General features: G+C 43.4%; 1 protein-coding gene across 2 annotated transcripts in view; it reads right to left on the bottom strand.

Annotated features, from left to right (window-relative positions):
* Positions 1-3,512: 3,512 nt before the first annotated feature.
* Positions 3,513-23,972, bottom strand: part of TBCE (tubulin folding cofactor E) — a 174,539-nt gene continuing 154,079 nt past the window's right edge. For both annotated transcript variants that reach the window (XM_073671478.1, XM_073671479.1), the window contains exon 17: positions 3,513-3,757. In XM_073671478.1, coding sequence (XP_073527579.1) covers positions 3,665-3,757 — 93 coding nt within the window. In that variant the 3' untranslated portion in view covers positions 3,513-3,664. The remainder of the gene's footprint in view (positions 3,758-23,972) is intronic.

Genomic DNA, 23,972 nt, shown 5'->3' with positions numbered 1-23,972 from the left:
GTGGAAAGTCACTCAAAATATCATTCCACTCTCTGTTGAAGTCTCTGTTGAATGATATAGTACAGGTCTTTTTAATCCTTAGTCCTCTCGGGATCATTTTATTGTCAATATATTGTTGTAATGTAGTGGACTCCCACCAGGTACGCAGTCTTTGTAGCAGTGATTTTTCCAGATCCCAGAAAAATTCTTTGAAAGAGGTTAGTGTAAGTATTGGATATTTATAAGAAATGTTTAATAGGTTAAAGTAGAGTAGGGCCTGGCAAAAAGAATCTGCCTGGTCTAGGTGGCATCTTAAAAAAATCTTTTGGCCAAAATAAAAGTTCCTGGCTGTGTACGTGATCTGGTTTTCGATGGGAACTGTTCATGTAAGATTAGTGAAGACGTGGTGAAGAAGTGGCGTTTTTCCAAGAGTGGGCGGTGGGACTGTGGAAGGTTCGTGGAGTATAGGCGGAGCTGGGGTGGAGCCTGGGCAGAGTCTCAAGGGGGTCCAGAAATTTTGTCAGTATGGAGCCCTAAAAATTCTTAGTGGCAGCCCTGTCCCCCACCATGAGGTTTAGACACAGGTCAGGGATCACACCATGCCAGACTTCTAGAAACCAGATCTTTGTCCTGTCCACAGAACACAGGAAGGGGGGATAATCAGGGCTGTGGAGTCAGTAAACCAAACCTCTGAAGCCTCAATTTCCATGACACCGACTCCCTCATACATGGCTCATGTTTAAGTGATAAATTTACTGTAGCACAGATTCATCTCCGCTATAAGTCTAGATCCTTAGATCAGGAATAGGACAGATATTTATAGGACATTTCATAACTTTCCCAAATTCTTCTGAAAAAAAATATTCCCCACAAACTGCATTGAACTACTGTACCCAATTTATTATACATTTTAGGAGTTGGAGTCCATTTTATACCGACTCCAATTCTACCAAAATGGGACACCAACTCAGACTCCACGACTCAGACTTCAACTCCACAGTCCTGGGGATAATATCATGAATATGAGGGAAGGATCATCTACACCAGATCTCCAGCTCTTGTGTGACACACTCCCATCCTTCTTCCAAGAGAAATGATGTTGCGAGTCCTGAGTCTCCTGCCCTCCCCCATCAGTGCTTAACACAACAGGAGCACAGCAAGCAGTGTTAATGTAGAACTGCTGTATTTACACTGTCCTGCTGTAGGACCATCTCATGGAGCAGCAGGAGATAACTGAAGACTCAGAGCTTCCTCCTCCTCAGCGCTGCCTTCAGTTTTCTTTATGCACAATGTGCATGTATTTAATCTTTCATCTGATTGGAATGGCAGTCAGTAGGGGCTGATGTGTGATGCACCACCAATCAGCGCTGAGCTTTCTTTTTCCACTGCTTCACGCTGCAGCTCATTCTGTCTGCCCTCAACTAAGCAAAAAAACAACAACCTTTACCCACCCCCTGCCCCCCCTCATCAGAAAAACACCAGAATTACTTAAGTCTGAAGATAGACAGAGGGGAGTTTAAAAAAAATAAATAAATAATGTGCCGCCCTAGGCACCTGCCCTCTAGTGCCTAATGGTAAATACGGTCCAGTCAGGGGCTCTCCAAACGCGACAAGGCGCTCGCAGGCCATTACATCAAAATCTGCGCTCCAGTCACTCCTTCCATTTCGAGCCCAAACGTGCAGTAGTTTTCCACCACATATAGGTTAACGGCATACTCAGAGGAAATTTCACAACAGTTTTTGCGGTCCATTTTCTCCTGTTACTCTTGTGAAAATGAAAAAAAAAATTTTGGCTAAAAAACGTTTGTGGCAAAAAATGTTATTTTTTATTTTCATGGCTCAAAGTTATAAATTTCTATGAAGAACCTGGGGGTGCAAGGTGCTCACCACATATCTAGATAAATTCCTTGGGGAGTCTAGTTTCCAAAATATGGTCACATGTGGGGGATTTCCACTGTTTAGTCTGCACTCCAAACAGTCACCCCTTCCCTTCTGAGCCTTGTTGTGTGCCCAAACAGTAGTTTTCCCCAACATAAGGGATAGCGGCATACTCCAGAGAAAGTGTTGAACATTTTTTGTGGTCCATTTTCTCCTGTTAACTTTGTGAAAATAAAAAAATTGTGGCTAAAAGATAATTTTTGTGGAAAAAATGTGATTTTTTATTTTCATGTGTCTATGCTATAAACGTCTGTGAAGCACCTGGGGGTTCAAGGTGCTCACCACACATCTAGATATCTAGTTTCCAAAATGGGGTCACTTGTGGGCGGTTTTCACTTTTTAGGCACATCAGGGGCTCGAGAAACACGACATGGCGTCCACTCGCGATTCCAGCCAATTTTGCGTGTAAAAAGTCAAAGGCTGCTCCCTCCCTTAGAAGTGACATGGCATCCACTCGCGATTCCAGATGCATTTGCATTTTTCACCCACTCCTGAGAAAAAATACTGACCAAATACGAATAGTGGGGACATGGTCTTAAAGTGACAATGGTCAGATTTGAAAAACTTAATGTGGTTAGGAAGGTGAAAAATAGCTTTGGTGCAAAGGGGTTAACTTTAAGCACAGCTTTTAATGGTGCCTTCCTGGTTGGTAGCAAAGACCGGAATCTGTAGAAGTACAGCATCTTTACTCCTCATAAAGATGCCATTTTATTGCAATGTGCAGATGACATATATGAGGTATGGAGTGGATAAGTGCAGATTTTGGATTCAGCATAATATTTTTTATTTTTTGGACTTATTGGGAAACAAAACATGGTAAATGACCCTGACCCTCCAAAAAAGTGTTTGGTTCACCTATGCCGCAAGAAAGACTCACCCTACAGACACTAAGCAAATCAGTTTGTGCAAAAATCAGATTATAAGATGAACCAACATCATGACTCCTGATCACAGAGGAATGAACCAAACAGGCTCAAGTGCAGGACAACCTAAAACTGAGGGCCGGATCTGTGAATCCAATAAAAAAAGCAGCTCTCTGTAATATCATTTGGGAACATAGCACCAAGCGACATTCAAAACCAGTCTCAGAGAGTGGGGAAAAACAATAACGGGAAGTGTCTGCCATGTTATCTGCTATAGCACACTGCAGCTTGAAGTACCTTGCATCCTAGGTTGGCATCAGAAAATGCCATGGAGTGAAACTAGTAGTGCCTGGTGGCAGCCTTACAGATATGTTTGGGCAATGGTTGTTTAGGAGGGTGGTAGACCATTGTGGCGCCATTCAGGGAATCAAACAAAAAGTCAGACTCCTTAGAAATACTATTTGGGACACTAAAATAAAATGGATTTTTAAAAAAATACAAGTGGCAGGGCCTGTATCAATGCCGCTGCATCCACCAATGATTGCATAATTATAGACATTAAGGTGCACCATGTCCCAACACTCAGAAACTGCAAAATGATGATGAAATAGATAAAGTAGTGTACGAAATATGCAAATAATACAATATAGTGCATAAAATATGCAAATAAAAATAATACTACACATTGTTACATTTATGTTTATTTTAAAATACTGGATATCCCTAAAATACATGTGGGAAAATAACTTCTACTACAGCTCATTAGGCAAAATCAAAGGTCGCTGGATGAAAGCGGCAGGTTACTGGAGTATAAAAATCTTTTAGAAAACATTTTGCAGTTGACGGAGTTCCACTGTCATGCAGAATCATATTCCATCCTTGTTTTACCATCTGACCAAGACACAATCTCCATTTTCCATAGAATAAAACTGAAGTGGTTTTAGGTCATTCTCTAGTTGAATTTCTTTGCCTTCCATCTGTTAATAAAACAGGAGGAGAGAAAAAATAGTCAAAATATATATTCTCACAATGCTGGCAAAATTTATGGGGCACTGACCAAAGCTCCTAAGCTATGGCTGCATCAGCTGTGATCTGTGTACTCAGTTATTGTAAATATTTTATAATTTGCTTTAATTATTATTTAGACAATTAAATATACCTATATTTGTTTGATAATTTTGTATTTCAGTATTTGCTTTATGTGTTATTCATAAAAGCAATAACACAGGGCGTTGTATGTGATATAGATGTGTCCGTGTTAAGCTTTTCTTGGCTTCGGAAAGTATAGTAAACTGGACAGAGCTAGTTTCAAGGAATTCAGCAGTTTACATGTTTTGTGACCTTGTTATTCCCAATTAAAATACTTTCTTTCCCAAATAAAATATCTTCTTCCTTAAGTAATGTAAAGCCATTCCCTTTTCCTTATCTCTGTGGTTGTGACTGGGCATATGAGAGTCAGAGAAGCCCGTACACTAAACAGACACTGTGTGCCCTTGTTTCTGATCGATCGACTCCCTAATTTGATGAAAACTGGCAAAATCATTTTTTTTCTGTTAGGTGTGAAAACTTGAGTTTCTTCTAAAACTTTCCATATAGGTTTCCACATCAATGCCCCCTTTTATGTGCAGTTCACAGCAGTGGGGGGAGTCAGCACCATTTTCTTGCAGCTCACTGCTACTACTTACAGTGTTTAGTGGTGACAGGAGGTGAGAACATGTCTGGGCTCAGTGTTTAGCACTGTTAGGGTTCAAATCCCACCAATCACAACCTCTCACTGTGTTTCTGTGGGTTCCCCCCTGGAAATACAGTTTCCTCCCACACTCCAAAGACATACTGATAGGGAATTTAGATTGTGAACCCTAATGTAGAAAGCGATGTTGATGTCTGAAAAGCGCTGGGGAATTAATGGTGCTATATAAATTAGTAAAATAGATAAAATGTCAGGCAGACTGACATTATACTATTAGGCTGTGCACACACGATGCGTTTTTTATGCGTTTCCGCAGCGTTTCTGCAGCTGAGGAAAAGCTGCAGAAACGCATTAAAAACGCAAGGTAGAAGGGCAGCAATGTTCCCCAATGGAAATCCGCATGTGCTGTGCCCACACTGTGGATTTTTCCGCAGCATTTATGCTGCGCTCAAAAATCCGCAGCATGTCCATTAATTTTGCGGAAACGTGGCGTTTTCGCCACCATTGACTTGCATTAGAACGCACCTTCCGACGGCCCCCGATCTCCTTCCCTCTGCTTGCGTGCAAGACTGAAGGACCTTCGGTGATGTCACAGTCATGTGACCGCAGGCCCTTCAGCGCAGTGTCTCGCGATATCCCGGCAGCCAGGAACGAACGAGGCAGCACAAGCCGGGCCATCAGAGGGCAAGTATAGCTTTATTTTTTTATTTTTAAACATTCTTACGGTCACACTATATAAATCCTTGCTGTTTGCATGGATTTATATCGTGTGACCAAGTTGTCAAGCACTTTCCAAGTGATGCTAAAATCGCTTGGAAAGCGCTTGTCAATCCGCATGCGGAAACGCATGTGAATCCGCATGTATTCCGCAGGAAAAACGCATGTACAATCCGCATGCGTTTTTCTGCCAGGGAGATGCAGAAATTTCCTGCTTCATTTCTGCATCGTGTGCACATACCCTTACTGCCAGGCTACTGACCAGTTCTCAGAAGTGGGGAAGTCACTGAGTGTGTGTATAATATGTAATTATATATATATATATATATATATATATATATATATATATATATATATATATATATATATATATATATATATATATATATATATATATATATATATATATATATATATATATATATATATATATATTGTGCGTGTAGATACAGTACAGACCAAACGTTTGGACACACCTTCTCATTTAAAGATTTTTCTGTATTTTCATCACTATGAAAATTGTACATTCACACTGAAGGCATCAAAACTATGAATTAACACATGTGGAATTATATGCTTAACAAAAAAATTGTGAAACAACTGAAAATATGTCTTACTAGATGGAGGCCCGATTCTAACGCATCGGGTATTCTAGAATATGTATGCGGCCGACCGGGCGCAATTAGCAGAGCGGTGTTTAAATTTGGCGCCAAAAGCGCCGATTGTTCGCGGGCGGCGGACGCGACCAATCAGCGCACCGTGTTAGTGAGGACTGGAGAGCATGTTTAAATTTGGCACCAAAATCGCAGATTATTCGCGACCAATCAGCAAAGCGGTGTTTAAATTTGGTGCCAATATCGTTGATTGGTCATGGCCGGCGGTCGCGACTAATCAGCAGAGCGGGGTTTAAATTTGACCCCAATAATGCTGATTGGTCCTGATTGGTTGCGACCGCCATCAATCAGCAGAGCGGTGTTTAAATTTGGCGCCAATATCGCTGATTGGTCACGGCCGGCCACCGCCAAATTTAAACACCGCTCTGATTGGTCGCGACCGCCGGCTGCGACCAATCACCATTATTGGCTCCAAATTTAAACACCGCTCTGCTGATTGGACGCGACCGCCAGCCACGACCAATCAGCAGAGTGGTGTTAAAATTTGGCGCCAAAATCGCTGATCGGTCGCGACCAATCAGCAGAGCGGTGTTTAAATTTGGCGCCAAAATTGCTGATTGACCAATCAGCGAATCTTATTAGTGAGGACCGGGGAGCCGCGCTGCCTCTGCGGGTACTTCCGCTGCGAGCAGCTGGGAGACGAGCAGCTACTCGCAGCAGAAGTATCCCGATAGGCGGCGCCGCTCCCCGGTCCTCCCTTCACACTTGCCGTCGGGAGATCAGCGGGCTAAGCCGCTGATCTCCCGACGGTAGCCGCATGGAGGTCAGCGGCGCCGCCCGTCGGGGTACTTGTGCTGCCAGTAGCCGGGAGATGAGCGGCTAGTGCCGGTCATCTCCCTGCTGCATCGCCGCTGACCTCCGTCCGGCAGATGAGCCGCTAACGGCCGCCGTCTTTTTCTGAAATTCCGCGTCGCTGATTGGCAGCGGCCGGACCAATCAGCGACGCGGGATTTCCTGGACAGACAGACAGACGGGATAAGACGATTATATATATATATATACACCGTATATTCCGGCGTATAAGACGACCTGATGTATAAGACGACCCCCCTACTTTCCTGTTAAAATATAGAGTTTAGGATATATTCACCGTATAAGACTACCCCTTTTCCAACGCATACCAAACACCGGTAAAAATTTAAAAAAAACAGATTTGAATTTAACATGGTCCTTTTTTAATTTAAATTGTTATGACATGCAGGTATATAGCAGGAAAACTGTCACTCATAAACATATTAAAATAGGGGGGACCCCACGTCATTTTTTGGGGGGGTCCCCCATTCTAATAGCTAGTAAAGGCTAGGTATTCAGCTGGGGGCTGATATTAGTAGCCTGGGAAGCTCCGTGGGTATTACCCCCTTCCCAGACTTCAAACATCTGCCCCAGCCGTCTGCTTAACCTCCGCTAGAGACTATAATGATGGTGGATCCCACGCCAATTTTCTTTTTAAAAAATCCTTTATTTTAACATTAAATGACAATTGAGGGGTTAATAAAGATGCAGTCCCTAAATTATTATTAATTTTGTAATTAATTTTTCCCAAAAATGTTGACGTGGGCTTCGCCATATTTTTGTGTCCAGCCAGGTACAGCAGGCAGGAACGGGCTGCCCCCAACCACCAGCTGCCTATTTGTACCTGGCCGGACACAACAATATAGGGAAGCCCTTTTTTTTTTAATTATTTCATGAAATAATTAAAAAAAAAAGACGTGGGGCTTCGCCCTATTTTTGTGTCCAGCCAGGTACAACTAGGCAGCTGGGGGCTGGAATCTGCAGCGCAGGGAGACCCAAGCTTTCTGGGCCCCCCCCGCTGCAAATTGCAGTCCGCAGCCACCCCGGAAAATGGCGCGTTCATAGAAGCGCCATCTTCTGGCGCTGTACCCAACTCATCCAGGGCCCTGGTGCGGTGGCTCACTGGGTAATAAAGGGGTTAGGGCCAGCTTGGCATTATCAGCTGGCCCTAAGCCCGAAATTCATGGGGTCACGCCAATATTAGACATGACCACCATGAATTTCTAGTAAAGTAATTAAAAAAAACACAACACCCAGAATAAAGTCCTTTAATTGAAATAAAGACACAATTTTTTAATGTTCTAAATTAAACCATACTTACCGTCACGCCCATTCCAGCTGAAGCCAACGATCTCCTGCAATAAAAGTAAAATAATAAAGCAACATCATCCTTACCTTTCCATGGTTCCCAGGACCGGTCCAGCTCTGCTACATTCACATGACAGGCTGCACCGCAGCAGAACGCTGCCGTTCAGCTTGCCATGCGGCAGACACTGAGAAGCGTAGGCATGCTTGTGCTCCTCAGTGTCTGACTGTGACGGCATCCAGATGAGCCGAGATCATGTCCAATGAACTCGGCTCACCTCATGCACGTCACTGACAGCGTGGGAAAATTCTCCTGCTCCCCGCATGCGCAGTAGAAGTTTCCCACGCTGTCAGTGACGGACGTCCAGGAGGTGAGCTGAGTTCATTGTCGGCTCATCTGGATGCCGTCACAGCCAGACACTGCAGAGCGCAAGCATGCCTGCGCTTCTCAGTGTCTGCGGGATGACAGGCTGGATGGCGGCGTTCTGCTGCGGTCCAGCCTGTCATCTCGATGTAGCAGAGCTGAAGCTGTCGTGGGAACCATGGAAAGGTAAGGATGATGTTGGTTTATTATTTTTCTTTTATTGCAGGAGATCGTTGGCTTCAGCTGGAATGGGCGTGATGGTAAGTATGGTTTAATTTAGAACAATAAAGAATTGTGTCTTTATTTCAATTAAAGGACTTTATTCTGGGTGTTTGTGTTTTCTTTTAACTTTTACTATGGGGTTAGTAATGGGGGTGTCTTATAGACGCCTCTCCATTACTAACCTGGGCTTGATGTCAGCTGGCATTATAAGCTGACATCAACCCCAACCCTATTACCCCCTGCCACCGCACCAGGGCAGCGTGGAAGAGCGAGGCTAAGTGCCAGAATTGGCGCATCCTATGGATGCGCCATTTCTGGGGCGGCTGACGGCTGGTGTTTCTAGCCTGGGAGGGGGCCAATATTCATGGCTCCCTTCCTGGGCTATTAATATCAGCCCCCAGCTGTCTGCCTAGCCTTTGCTAGCTATTAAATTAGGGGGGACCCCACGTCATTTTTTTGGGGGGGTCCCCCATTTTAATAGCTAGTAAAGGCTAGGTATTCAGCTGGGGGCTGATATTAGTAGCCTGGGAAGCTCCGTGGGTATTACCCCCTTCCCAGGCTTCAAACATCTGCCCCAGCTGTCTGCTTAACCTCCGCTAGAGCCTAAAATTAAGGGGAACCCCACGCCAATTTTTTTTTAAATAAATCCTTTATTTTAACACTAGATGACAAGTACAGTAACCAACACTATCACTGTACTTCTTATATATGTGACTGACATGTTTCTATCTATCTAATCTATGTGTGATTCTCTATTCTTTCTATTCTAAATTGTCGGGTACCGCTGCTGAATTGCCGGCCGGCTTTTTTAAAGAGACGGTGCATGAAAACACTATTATTTGTTTTAATAAATCCTTTACACTAAATGACAAGTACAGTAAGCAATACTGTCACTGTACTTCATATATATGTGACTGACATGTTTCTATCTATCTAATCTGTGTGTGAAGCTCTATTCTTTCTATTCTAAATTGTCGGGTGCCGGCTTATGCCGCTGCTGAATTGCCGGCTTTTCATATATTGTCACAGAAGCGATGCGAACTTCCCTGCTCCGGACACAGCGCAGCGCTTCTGTGACAAGTGAAAGCTGTCGGCACAGAAGCCCTGCGCTGTGTCCGGAGCTGGGAATACGCAGCGATGTGTCAGTTTCAGCACAGAAGCGCTGACTGTCTGGACCTACCGCCGCCGTATTTTAACTCCCTCCACCTTATATTAACTCCGACATGGCAGGGATACGGCCACGGCAGCTTATTAACACCCCCAGAGTATCCCCGCATGTCAATTTCTGAAAGTTCAAAAGCATTACCGGCGTATAAGACGACCCCAGACTAGACAGAAGATTTTTCAGTCTTCAAAAGTAGTCTTATACGCCGGAATATACGGTAGATATTCTAGGCTCTTCAAAGCAGCCACCTTTTGCTTTGATGACTGCTTTGCACTCTCTTGAGGAGCTTCAAGACGTAGTCATCGGAAATGGTTTTCACTTCACAGGTGTGCCCTGTCAGGTCTAATAAGTGGGATTTCTTGCCTTATAAATGGGGATGGGACCATCCGTTGTGTTGTGCAGAAGTCTGGTGGATACACAGCTGATAGTCCTACTGAATAGACTGTTAGAATTTGTATTATGGCAACAAAAAAGCAGCTAAGTAAAGAAAAACAAGTGGCCATCATTACTTTAAGAAATGAAGGTCAGTCAGTGCGAAAAATTGGGAAAACTTTGAAAGTGTCCCCAAGTGCAGTTGCAAAAACCATCAAGCGCTACAAAGAAACTGGCTCACATGAGGACCGCCCCAGTAAAGGAAGACCAAGAGTCACCTCTGCTTCTGAGGATAAGTTTATCCGAGTCACCAGCCTCAGAAATCGCAGGTTAACAGCAGCTCAGATTAGAGACCAGGTCAATGCCACACAGAGTTCTAGCAGCAGACATCTCTTCAACAACTGTTAAGAGGAGACTTTGTGCAGCAGGCCTTCATGGTAAAATAGCTGCTAGGAAACCACTGCTAAGGACAGGCAACAAGCAGAAGAGACTTGTTTGTGCTAAAGAACACAAGGAATGGACATTAGACCAGTGGAAATCTGTGCTTTGGTCTGATGAGTCCAAATTTGAGATCTTTGGTTCCAACCACCGTGTCTTTGTGCGACGCAGAAAAGGTGAACGGATGGACTCTACATGCCTGGTTCCCTCCGTGAAGCATGGAGGAGGAGGTGTGATGGTGTGGGGGTGCTTTGCTGGTGACACTGTTGGGAATTTATTCAAAATTGAAGGCATACTGAACCAGCATGGCTACCAAAGCATCTTGCAGCGGCATGCTATTCCATCCGGTTTGCGTTTAGTTGGACCATCATTTATTTTTCAACAGGACAATGACCCCAAACACACCTCCACGCTGTATAAGGGCTATTTGACCAAGGAGGAGAGTAATGGGGTGCTATGCCAGATGACCTGGCCTCCACAGTCACCAGAACTGAACCCAATCGAGATGGTTTGGGGTGAGCTGGACCGCAGAGTGAAGGCAAAAGGGCCAACAAGTGCTAAGCATCTCTGGGAACTCCTTCAAGATTGTTGGAAGACCATTTCCGGTGACTACCTCTTGAAGCTCATCAAGAGAATGCCAAGAGTGTGCAAAGCAGACATCAAAATAAAAGGTGGCTACTTTGAAGAACCTAGAATATAAGACATATTTTCAGTTGTTTCACACTTTTTTGTTAAGTATATAATTCCACATGTGTTAATTCATAGTTTTGATGCCTTCAGTGTGAATGTACAATCTTCATAGTCATGAAAATACAGAAAAATCTTTAAATGAGAAGGTGTGTCCAAACTTTTGGTCTGTACTGTACATTCACACAGACATATACATATTATATGTATATATACACTGCTCAAAAAATAAAGGGAACACTCAAATAACACATCCTAGATCTGAATGAATGAAATATTTTCATTGAATACTTTGTTGTGTACAAAGTTGAATGTGCTGACAACAAAATCACACAAAAATCAATGAAAATCAAATTTATTAACCAATGGAGGCCTGGATTTGGAGTCACCCCCAAAATTAAAGTGGAAAAACACATTACATCAAAGTTGGATTAGCCTGTAATGTTCTTAAAACAAGCCAAAATGAGGCTCAATATTGTGTGTGGCCTCCACGTGCCTGTATAACCTCCCTACAATGCCTGGGCATGCTCCTGATGAGGCTGAGTATTGTGTGTGGCCCCCACGTGCCTGTATGACCTCCCTACAATGCCTGGGCATGCTCCTGATGAGGCTCAGTATTGTGTGTGGCCTCCACGTGCCTGTATAACCTCCCTACAACGCCTAGGCATGCTCTTGATGAGGTTGCGGATGGTCTCCTGTGGGATCTCCTTCCAGACCTGGACTAAAGCATCCTCCAACTCCTGGACAGTCTGTGGTGCAACATGACGTTGGTGGATGGAGCGAGACATGATGTCCCTGATGTGCTCAATCGGATTCAGGTCTGGGGAACGGGCGGGCAAGTCCATAGCTTCAATGCCATCATCTTGCAGGAACTGCTGACACACTCCAGCCACATGAGGTCTGGCATTGTCCTGCATTAGGAGGAACCCAGGGCCAACCGCACCAGCATATGGTCTCACAAGGGGTCTGAGGATCTCATCTCGGTAACTAATGGAAGTCAGGCTACCTCTGGCGGGCACATGGAGGGCTGTGCGGCCCTCCAAAGAAATAACACCCAACACCATTACTTGCCCACTGCCAAACCGGTCATGCTGAAGGATGTTACAGGCAGCAGATCGCTCTCCACAGCGTCTACAGACTCTGTCATGTCTGTCACATGTGCTCAGTGTGAACCTGCTTTCATCTGTGAAGAGCACAGGGCGCCAGTGGCGACTTTGCCAATCCTGGTGTTCTGTGGCAAATGCCAAGCGTCCTGCATGGTGTTGGGCTGTGAGCACAACCCCCATCTGTGGACGTCGGGCCCTCATACCACCCTCATAGAGTCTGTTTCTAACCATTTGTGCAGACTCATGCACATTTGTGGCCTGCTGGAGGTCATTTTGCAGGGCTCTGGCAGTGCTCCTCCTGTTCCTCCTTGCACAAAGGCAGAGGTAGAAGTCCTGCTGCTGGGTTGTTGCCCTCCTACAGCCCCCTCCACATCTCCTGGTGTACTGGCCTGTCTACTGGTAGCGCCTCCAGCCTCTGGACACTACGCTGACAGACACAGCAAACCTTCTTGCCACAGCTCGCATTGATGTGCCATCCTGGATGAGCTGCACTACCTGAGCAACTTCTGTGGGTTGTAGAGTCCGTCTCATGCTACCACGAGTGTGAAAGCACAACCAACATTCAAAAGTGCCCAAAACATCAGCCAGAAAGCATTGGTTCGGAGATGTGGTCTGTGGTCCCCACCTGCAGAACCACTCCTTTATTGAGAGTGTCTTGATAATTGCCAATAATTTCCATCTATTGTCTATTCCATTTGCACAACAGCATGTGAAATTGATTGTCAATCAGTGTTGCTTCCTAAGTGGACAGTTGGATTTCACAGAATTTTGATTTACTTGGAGTTATATTCTGTTGTTTAAGTGTTCCCTTTAGTTTTTTGAGCCGTGTATTATACACACACGTATATATATATATATATATATATATATATATATATATATATATATATATATATATATATATATATATATATATATATATATATATATATATTATATATATAAATTAGCACATGTGAAAACAAACAAATTAATCACTCCAAATCAATATATATAGCACTTCACCCACTATAGGCAACACCAGTGGGTATAACGGAGTCTATGACACAATGAAATTTAAAATTACAACTTTATTGAATCATAATAAAATATTACAAAGGAACAACTAAAAAGTTAAGCAGGAAAATTTCAGCTAACCAAGGTTATACATATGGGACTCTATCCAAAGGTTCACTATGCAAGAAATCTGAATGAAGCATATATTGAATGCCAACAATATAGCTATTAATGATCAATGTGGAGTTTAGGGACAATAGGTGCTGTCTCTACGTAATGAACAGGGAACATAAAGTGCAAATGCCCTATAAAGTGTCAGTGCCAGCAATATATGGATATTGCCTAGATATTCCTACAACCCCTGGCAAAAATTATGGAATCACCGGGCTCAGAGGATGTTCATTCAGTTGTTTAACCCCTTTACAACCCAAGGTGGTTTGCACGTTAATGACCAGGCCAATTTTTACAATTCTGACCACTGTCACTTTATGAGGTAATTACTCGGGAACGCTTCAACGGATCCCCCTGATTCTGAGAATGTTTTTTCGTGACATATTGTACTTCATGATTGTGGTAAAATTTCTTCGATATCACTTGCGTTTATTTGTGAAAAAAATGGAAATTTGGCGAAAATTTTGAACATTTTGCAATTTTCAAAATTTGAATTTTCATGCCCTTAAATCAGAGAGATATGTCACACAAAATAGTTAATAAATAACATTTCCCACATGTCTACTTTACATCAGCACAATTTTGGAACCAACATTTTTTTTTGTTATGGAGCTATAAGGGTTAAAAGTTGACCAGCGATTTCTCATTTTTCCAACAAAATTTACAAAACCATTTTTTCTAGGGACCACATCACATTTGAAGTCACTTTGAGAGGTCTTTATGACAGAAAATACCCAAAAGTGACACCATTCTAAAATCTGCACCCCTCAAGGTGCTCAAAACCACATTCAAGAACTTTATTAACCCTTCAGGTGCTTCACAGGAATTTTTGGAATGTGGAAGAATAAAATGAACATTTAACTTTTTTTTACAAAAATGTTACTTTAGACTCAATTTTTTTATTTTCGCAGGGGTAACAGGAAAAAAATGGACCCCAAAATTTGTTGTGCAATTTCCCCTGGGCACGCAGATACCCCATATGTGGGGAAAAAACACTGTTTGGGCGCACGGCAGGGCTCGGAAGGGAAGGAGCGCCATTTGAATTTTCGATTGTAAAATTTGCTTGAATAATTAGCGGACGCCATGTTGCGTTTGGAGAGCCCCTGATGTGCCTAAACAGTAGAAACCCCCCACAAGTGACCCCATTTTGGAAACTAGACCCCCCTGGGAACTTATCTAGATGGGTGGTGAGCATTTTGAACCCCCAGGTGCTTCACAAATTAATCCGTAAAAATGAAAAAGTATTTTCTTTTCCACTTTTTCATTTTTACGAATCAATTTGTGAAGCACCTGGGGGTTCCAAGTGCTCACTATGCATCTAGGTAGGTGCCTTGGGGGGTCTAGTTTCCAAAATAGCGTCACTTGTGGGGGAGCTCCAATGTTTAGGCACACAGGGGCTCTTCAAACGCGACATGGTGTCCGCTAACAAATTGGAACCATGTCGCATTTGGAGAGCCCCTGTGTGTCTAAACATTGGAGCTCCCCCACAAGTGACCCCCAAAGGCACCTATCTAGGATGCATAGTGAGCACTTGGAACCCCCAGGTGCTTCACAAATTGATTCTTAAAAATGAAAAAGTATTTTTTTTTCCACTTTTTCATTTTTACGAATCAATTTGTGAAGCACCTGGGGGTTCCAAGTGCTCACTATGCATCTAGATAGGTGCCTTGGGGGGTCTAGTTTCCAAAACGGGGTCACTTGTGGGGGAGCTCCAATGTTTAGGCACACAGGGGCTCTCCAAACGCAATATGGTGTCCGCTAACAATTTGAGCCGATTTTCCATTCAATTTGTTAGCGGACACCATGTCGCGTTTGGAGGGCCCCTGTGTGCCTAAACAGTGGAAACACCCACAAGTGACCCCATTTTGGAAACTAGACCCCTCAAGGATTTTATCAAGGGGTATAGTGAACATTTTGAGCCCAGAGGTACAACACAGAATTTGATAACATTAGGTCATCATATTGAATAAGTTGTCATTAGTCTTGAGCGCTACTTGAGTTTGCATCGGGTACTCAGGTATGCACCATGTACTGCGTGTGCTCGAGTGACATGCTCGAATCCCTGCCCCGCATGTTTCACGGTTATTAGACACCCAAAAAAAAAACATGCGGGGATCGCTTGTGCATGGCAGGCAATCACCACAAAGTTTTTTGGCCGCGAAGCATATGGTGCGGAGACGCGAGCATGTCACTCAAATACCCACGATACTCAATGCATACCAGAGCACCAGATGCAAACTCAAGTAGCGAGCACTTGCGCTCAACACTAGTCGCCATATCGTCATCTTTTTTCTTACTTTTGAAAAAAATCCCAACCCCAGCCCAACCCTAACCCGAGAGTTTATTTTTTACGCCGTTCCTCGTGCGGTATAAGTGATTAGATTACTTTATTCTTCGGGTCAGTGCGATTACAGCGATACCAGAATCATATGGGGTTTTTATGATTGACAGCTGTCACACACTAAAAGACGCATTTTTTGTAAAATCTAGTTTTTGCATCGCCATATTTTGAGAGCTATAATTTTTCCATATTTTGTCAGACAGAGTCATGTGACTGCTTGTTTTTCGCGGGATGAGTTGACGTTTTTATTGGTGCCATTTTCAGGCACGTGACATTTTTTGATCGCTTTCTATTCCGATTTTTGGGAGGCAGAATAAACAAAAACCACCAATTCAGGAATTGTTTTTTTTTTTTTTTTTTTATTCTGTTCCACGTGTGGTAAAATTGATAAGGGAGCTTTATTCTTCGGGTCAGTACGTTTACCACATTTATATCGTTTTTCTATGTTTTGGCGCTTTTACACAATAAAAGCTATTTTATAGAAAAAAATATTTTTTTGCATCGCTTTATTCTGAGAGCTATAACTTTGATTTTTCGGATGATGGAGCTCTATGGCGCTTGTTTTTTGTGGATCAAGATGACGTTTTCAGCGGTACCATTTTTATTTATATTCGTCCTTTTGATTGCGTGTTATTCCATTTTTTGTTTTGCAGTATGATGATAAAGCATAGTTTTTTGCTTCGTTTTTTTTTTTTTTTTTTTTTTTTTTTTTTACCGTGTTCACTGAAGGGGTTAACTAGTGGGACAGTTTTATAGGTCAGGTCGTTCCGGACGCGGCGATACCAAATATGTGTACTTTTATTGTTTGTTTGCTTTTTTTCATAATATTTATTGATGGGTACATTATATTTTTATTTTTGGTGGATTATTATTATTTTTTTTTAAATATTTTTACAATTTTTTTTTTCACTTTCTGGGAGTTTTTACACTTTTTTTTACTTTGTCACACTCTGGGACTTTCACTTTTTTTATTCTGATAGCCTGCATAGCATAGGGATGGAGCACCATCCCTGTGCCATGCAGGCAGTCAGCGCTGCACAGTGAGAACATTGTTTGGTCGTGCACTGCGCATGACCAAACAATGTTCCTGCTGCCTGGTGACCCGGATGTTGTCATGACGACATTGGGTCGTCATGGCAACACCCGGGAAGCCACGGCAGACAGCGCTGGAGGCCGGAAGAGGAGGTGAGTATACCGATCACTTCCCCTTGCCACCGCAATGCTGCGATCGACTTCGATCGCAGCATTGCGGGGGTTAATGTGCCAGGAGCGGTGCGGGACTGCTCCCTGCACATTGTCACAGTTGACACCCGGTACTATCAGCTGACACCCGGCGGCGATCGCGCCCGCACAGCCTGTGTGCGCGCGCGATCGCGATGACGTACTAATAAGGGTCAGGCTCTTAAAGCCCAGGGCACAGACACGTATTAGTACGTCATGGGCTGTAAAGGGGTTAATATTGTTGAAAAAAAAGCAGATCACAGACTTGGCGCAAAACTAAAGTCATTTCAAATGGCAACTTTAGGGCTTTAAGAAACACTAAAAGAAATCAAGATTATAAATGTGGTACTCAGTAAGGGTAATTTTTTTCAGAACAAGCAGAGGGAAAAAATTATGGAATCATGAAAAACAAACACACAAAAGAACACTCCAATACATCACTGGTATTTTGTTGCACCACCTCTGGCTTTAATAACAGCTTGCAGTCTCTGAGGCATGGACTTAATGAGTGACAAACAGTACTCTTCATCAATCTGGCTCCAACTTTCTCTGATTGCTGGTGCCAGATCAGCTTTGCAGGTTGGAGCCTTGTCATGGACCATTTTCTTCAACTTCTACCAAAGATTTTCAATTGGATTGACATCAGGACTATTTGCAGGCCAAGACATTGACCTTATGTGTCTTCTTTCAAGGAATGTTTTCACAGTTTTTGCTCTATGGCAGGATGCATTATCATCTTGAAAAATGATGTCATCATCCCCAAACATCCTTTCAATTGATGGGATAAGAAAACGGTCCAAAATATCAATGTAAACTTGGGCATTTATTGAAGATGTAATGACAGCCATCTCCCCAGTGCCTTTACCTGACATGCTGCCCCATATCATCAATGACTGTGGAAATTTGCATGTTCTCTTCATGCAGTCATCTTTATTAATCTCATTGGAACGGCACCAAACAAAAGTTCCAGCATCATCACCTTGCCCAATGCAGATTCGCGATTCATCACTGAATATGACTTTCATCCAGTCATCCACAGTCCACGATTGCTTCACCTTAGCCCATTGTAACCTTGTTTTTTTCTGTTTAGGTGTTAATGATGGCTTATATTTAGCTTTTCTGTATGTAAATTCCATTTCCTTTAGGCGGTTTCTTACAGTTTGGTCACAGACATTGACTCCAGTTTCCTCCTATTCGTTCCTCATTTGTTTTGTTGTGCATTTCCGGTTTTGGAGACATATTGCTTTAAGTTTCCGGTCTTGACGCTTTGATGTCTTCTTTGGTCTACCAGTATGTTTGCCTTTAACAACCTTCCCATGTCGTTTGTATTTGGTCCAGATTTTAGACACAGCTGACTGTGAACAAGCAACATCCTCTCCTTTGTTTCAATTGACATCTCTCGTGTTGGAGCCATGATTCAAGTCAGTCCACTTGGTGCAACAGCTCTCCAAGGTGTGATCACTCCTTTTTAGATGCAGACTAACGAGCAGATCTAATTTGATGTTAGTTTTAGAAATGAAAATTTACAGGGTGATTCCATAATTTTTTCCTCAGAATTGAGCGATTCCATATTTTTTTCCCTCTGCTTGGTCAGAAAAAAAATTACCCTTACTGAGTACCACATTTTTAATCTTGATTTCTTTTAGTGTTTCTTAAAGCCCTAAAGTTGCCATTTGAAATGACTTTAGTTTTGTACCATGTCTGTGATCTGCTTTTTTTCAACAACATTAAACAACTGAATGATCATCCTCCGAGCCCGGTGATCACATAATTTTTGCCAGGGGTTGTATATAGCCATGATAGAGGAGTTGGTAAACAATGTCAGACCAAATGCTGTTTTATCAAAATTAAGTTAATCATAGTAGACTACATGAAAGGCAGTGACTGCAGCAGAGATCTCACAGCTATATGCCCAGGAAGTATTAATAGCACATCTGTTACTTACGACCAGAGGAAGGATAAAGTGACCCAGTGATCCTGGTGCTGCACCCAGACGACGCCGTTTCGCCACGCTTCTTCCAGGGGGCGTTAACTACTAGTGCTTAACTGACTCCTTAAATAGTATCTATGTCCAATCAGACAGCTACAGTATGATTGCGACGCTCAGTGTACTGGGTGCATGAAGCACCATCCGGCATCTCGTAATGAAAGGGACTTCCGGTGTCAGCACTTGGAACGCCTTCCAGTGTGTGCATGCCCGGAAATCCACGAGTGCTGCTGGTTGCGCATGCGCGCCAACTGAGCATAGCAAAGTTTGATGGAGAATAGAAAGTTTAAAGGGAGGCGGAGTACGAAGGGGGCGGGGCTGCAAATTAAGTAAGCTGGAGGGCATGGGAAAACATTGTCCCGTTACAAATAGAGGAGAAAAATTGGGAAAAAAATCCAAGGGAACAATTAGGTCTAGAAAAATCTGATTAACCCATAAAAAGACACCCTTGCCAATATAGAAAATAAAGATGGCCATCACAAAAAGAACGAAAAGAAAAGGAAAAAGAAAAAGAAGAACAAAAGGGGAAGAAAGGGGGGCAGTGTAACCCCACAGAGGGGGCCTGAACCCTGAATCCCTATCTTCACCAAATACCATAACCAAAACTATGCCTGGGAAGAGGACACCCAAACCCTAGTATGTATGGCAATGATCCCAATATTATATATATATATATATATATATATATATATATATATCTACATATATATATCTACAACGAGTGGACTAAAAAGGTCTTACGGATGTTTACCCACAAGGTAACATGATTGTTTATTTGCATGATATTCAAATCAAGATACATATATAGTGAACTGAAAACAAAAATTATTTTTTTTATAGAGCTACAGTATATATCTATTTTTTTTTTTCTCACATGCAGACTTTTCCCATAGAGATTAGGTCTATGTGGAAAGCCCGCATGCGGACCCGCATGAGAAATTGACATGCTGCGGTCTTGAAAAAGGCGCTGCATGTCAGTTTCTGCAGGGGGTGTGCCGCAGATGCATAGTGGACATGGGATTTGTATAAATCCCATTCACTATACTGTAACATCTGGCCGCTGTGTCCAATCCGCAGTAAACAGTGATCGTGTGCACATACCCTAAGGCTTCGTGCACACATTGATTATTTGGTCAGTATTTGACCTAAGTATTTTTAAGCCAGATAAAAAGTTGACTCCTCCCCAAAATTCTACACCTGACAGCCGACACCCAGCTATGCGGTTAGTGTAAAAGCATTAGTAGGAGCAAAATTAAGGATCCACCAAACAAGGGATGGTACTGTGTACCCCAATTAAGGCTACGAGGAAGAGATTTTAGGTTGAGAATTAAAAATATTTAGATTTGAGAGTTTTCAGTGGTTGATACCTTTTAATGGCTAACTGAAAAGATGGTAACTGGTTGCAAGCTTTCGAGACTACTCAGGCCTCTTTATCAGGCTAGTATAACCCAAAGTCTGAAGAATCACATATTTATACACAATAGGGCACAGAAATAATGCAATAGATGAGACAGGTGATGATAAGCAGAGCTATTACTATGGGAGAGATAAACATTTCCGGCTGTAAATATTTTAGCAGTCAATAGATAAGGAATGTGAAAGTTTTTTTGTTTGGTGCAGTGTCGTGTATTAAAAATCTTCACTTATAATATGCTTCTTTGGTGGACACAGGACCAAATCGTAAAACAGCCCCTGGGGTGGAAAAACCAAATACCAGTACTGCAGAAGAAAGAAGAACGATCCTTCTGGTTACTACCCAAGCAACTACCGCTTGTAACATCCTTCTGCTAAGACCTGCAGGCATAGATGTAAAGGTAAGAGCGCCGCAAAATAAGTGGACAGAAGACTGAAGTAACAGCCCTATACAATAGAAGAACAGATGCTTGGAGGCGTATGACCCAGAAGCCTCTATTACACAGGGAGAGTGAGCTGAGCCTGACAGGAGCAATCTAGCTTAGCCCGATCTTCCGCATTGGTAGATCGAAACCAGAGAATAATGGTAGAGGCGGTCGGATCTCGACAAGAGCATACCGGGATAACCAACAAGGCATCCGAATATCTAAAAAAAGCTGTGAAAGGCTATGACAGATTGCGTGAGAACCTCTCAGGGAGAGACAAAGTGCTTAAAGGAGGTAGAGCAATCTCCTCCTTAAGACGGACAGCAGAGAACACGCTAGGGAGAAAGGAGGATGCATGCAAGATTGCTTTATCTCAGAGATGGAGAGAAACAGGTGAGAGTCAACATTCGGAGCCTAAACTGACGGAAGAGATCACTAAGAGGAAAAAAAAAAAAACACACTGCCAGAAAGCCAGAGAGATATCACTGATCGTCACGAAAGATTCGCCCAGTTGTGAGGTCTCAGATGGTCTGACTCAGAGTAGCATTGAGGTTGCAGGGTACTATGCAGGCTTCACCTGGATGTACAGCCTGAATTGGTGGTTCTGAATCACTCTGGGAAGTGATCAGAGAGGAAATGGTTAGCTGCTTCAAGATTGTAACCAAGTACAATGACAACTTGGCAAACTCTGACCTTGACTGAGGCAGAGAAATGGCACATTTAAGAGGGCTAAGGGTGCATTCTGAATGTGGGCGGCTCCAGAGTGGACATCAACAGAGCAGCAGGTGGGTGCCAACAGTGTGAATCACCACAAATTAAACTGATGGAAAATTGCGGTTACATAATTGTAACCAGGACAGGCTGGTGAACATTATTTTTACTAGGTTAAGACTTGAAAGGAGCAGTTGAGTTGCTGGGGCACTGCTAGTGTCAGTCGCTTAGCAGACCAACAGCATACCTGGTCTTGAAGGGTAACTTCTTGTAGCTGCATGGGGCCATTGGTGGGGCAGCACCGTGAGGTGAGGCTGTGAGTTGAGGCCTGATGGCATCCAGGAAAAGTTGACAGAGGCAGAGTGGTGAGGCCAGAGTGTGGTGTAGTGAAGCTGATTGGCTGCCTCCCTGGCAAGGCCGGACAGTGTCAGCAAATGGGTCATGGTGGTGCATGCAGATAGGCTGAATGGCTACTGTGTAGATGCCAGCAACGTGGTGCCCCTAAAAGACAGCAGGTGTCCATTGAAGTGGCCTAAAGGGGCAGAGCCTCCATCAGGCAGGAGCTTGTCGGCTATACTGATTGGCTGGCGGGTCATGGATTGGTGGGACATCGTTAGGAAGTAGGAAAGCCAGAAACTCGATTAGGGCCACAATCCTGCCGAAACCACGGTAATGCTGCGACAAACCAAGAGAGCAACCCCAGAGCGGAAAGGAGTGACCCCCCAAGACAGACGCAAGTAGGAGATGCTGGTAAACACACGACCCATGGTGAGGGCACCCACACTAGTGCCAGAATGTGGCAGATATGCCCAAGAGGCCGCATGGGGGGCAGCGCAACGCAGGATCACAGAAAAGGACATACTTTACTGTCCTGAAGAGGCTTGATCCTGTGGCTCAGAGTCTTGAAGTCTGGGCTCCATCTTCTGCTACCTGCAATACGCCACGCTATGGAGGGTAGTTGGGCAGGAGTCAAAAGGACAAACAGTCCAAGGTAACTGATCGCTGGCTGAGTCTAGGTACAAGGTCTTGCCATTTCAATGAGAGAGTATACAGGCTCATCAGTACAGTTTGTACTCTCCATTGCTCAGTGGGGTGAAACATAAGCACCATTCCACTGTTACCAGTCCTAAAGGGGAGAAATAGAGAAAGGTCAGTTCTTAACCTAAGAAATCCAAGGCAAAGGAAGGTCTGAAACTCAGACCCATGTCTGCTTCCAAAGTAATCCTAAACTAAACTGAATAGCTAGCTGGCTGTCAGCTGATCAGCTGTAGGCTGTTCGGGAGCAGTCCAGCTTTTTTTCTAAGATGCATTCTAATGTGTCCGCCTCCAGGTGGCAGCATCTAAACCATGGTTCCTGTGTCCTTCAGTGAAGCATTCAAAAAATATGTTTATTTTATTTAATATACATAGTGAAAAGGAACTATAAAACAAAATAAAAAAAAATTCTTATGAACCCCGACCCCCCCCATTTTTCCTTAAAGGGAACCAGACAGATCCCTCATGTCCCCAAACTACCAGCAGTTGTATGTACCCGTCTAAAATCCCAGCCTAACAGTCCCTTTATTAAACATGAACAGATCTTTAAAAAAATTATTTCTAAAGTCCACTTTTCATATGCAAATGAACCCTTTGCCTAGCCGATAGGGTATTAGTTACTCTAGAGTAGTCATCATTCTCGGCATGCTATCACACCCTCTTGGCCATGAGAACATGATGTGCAAGAGCCAGCGTCAACGCGCACAGCTTTATTCACTAACGTCATTGCGCCTCCAGCTCCAGGTGTATGCTTCCCGGCTTCAGAGGCGCACTGCACATTACTGGAGATGCAGAAGACTGCTCACATACACTGATGAGCTGAAGAACAGCCGGACTCAGGAAGAAGAACAGCTATCTGTCAGCAAGGTTGTTTTTACAGCCCCACTCTCACAACTGATTCCCACACTCCACAAACCATCACAAATGTTTCACAAATAAAGATAATATAAAAACATTAAACTGTTGTTTTCTGCATATCTGGTCATGCGCAGTGCGCCTCTGCAGCTGGAAACTATACACCAGGCTTCAGAGGTGCAACAACGTGAGTGAGTTACGTCACACGCATGCACAAGATTTGCAGAGAACTGCGGTTGACTGGCTCTTGCACATCATGTTATCATGCCCATAGGGGCACGATAACATGCCGTGAGGGGACGACTTGTCTAGAGAAACGAACGCCGCATCAACTAGTCAAAGGGTTCATTTGCATATGATAAGTCAACTTTAGAAATACTTTTTCTAGAGATCTGTTTATTTGTCCAACATAATAAAGGCTTTAATCCCTTCACAACCTTGGGATTTTCAGCTTTAGTTTTTTGCTCCCTTCTTCCCAGAGCTATAACTTTTTTTCATTTTCAGT

This window comes from Phyllobates terribilis, unplaced genomic scaffold (assembly GCF_046119375.1).
Source record: "Phyllobates terribilis strain yellow unplaced genomic scaffold, ASM4611937v1 Scaffold_3__8_contigs__length_932513732, whole genome shotgun sequence".
In the NCBI taxonomy this organism is placed as follows: Eukaryota; Metazoa; Chordata; class Amphibia; order Anura; family Dendrobatidae; genus Phyllobates; species Phyllobates terribilis.
Note: the sequence above shows the minus strand (reverse complement) of the source record. Positions and strands in the feature narration are given on the sequence as shown.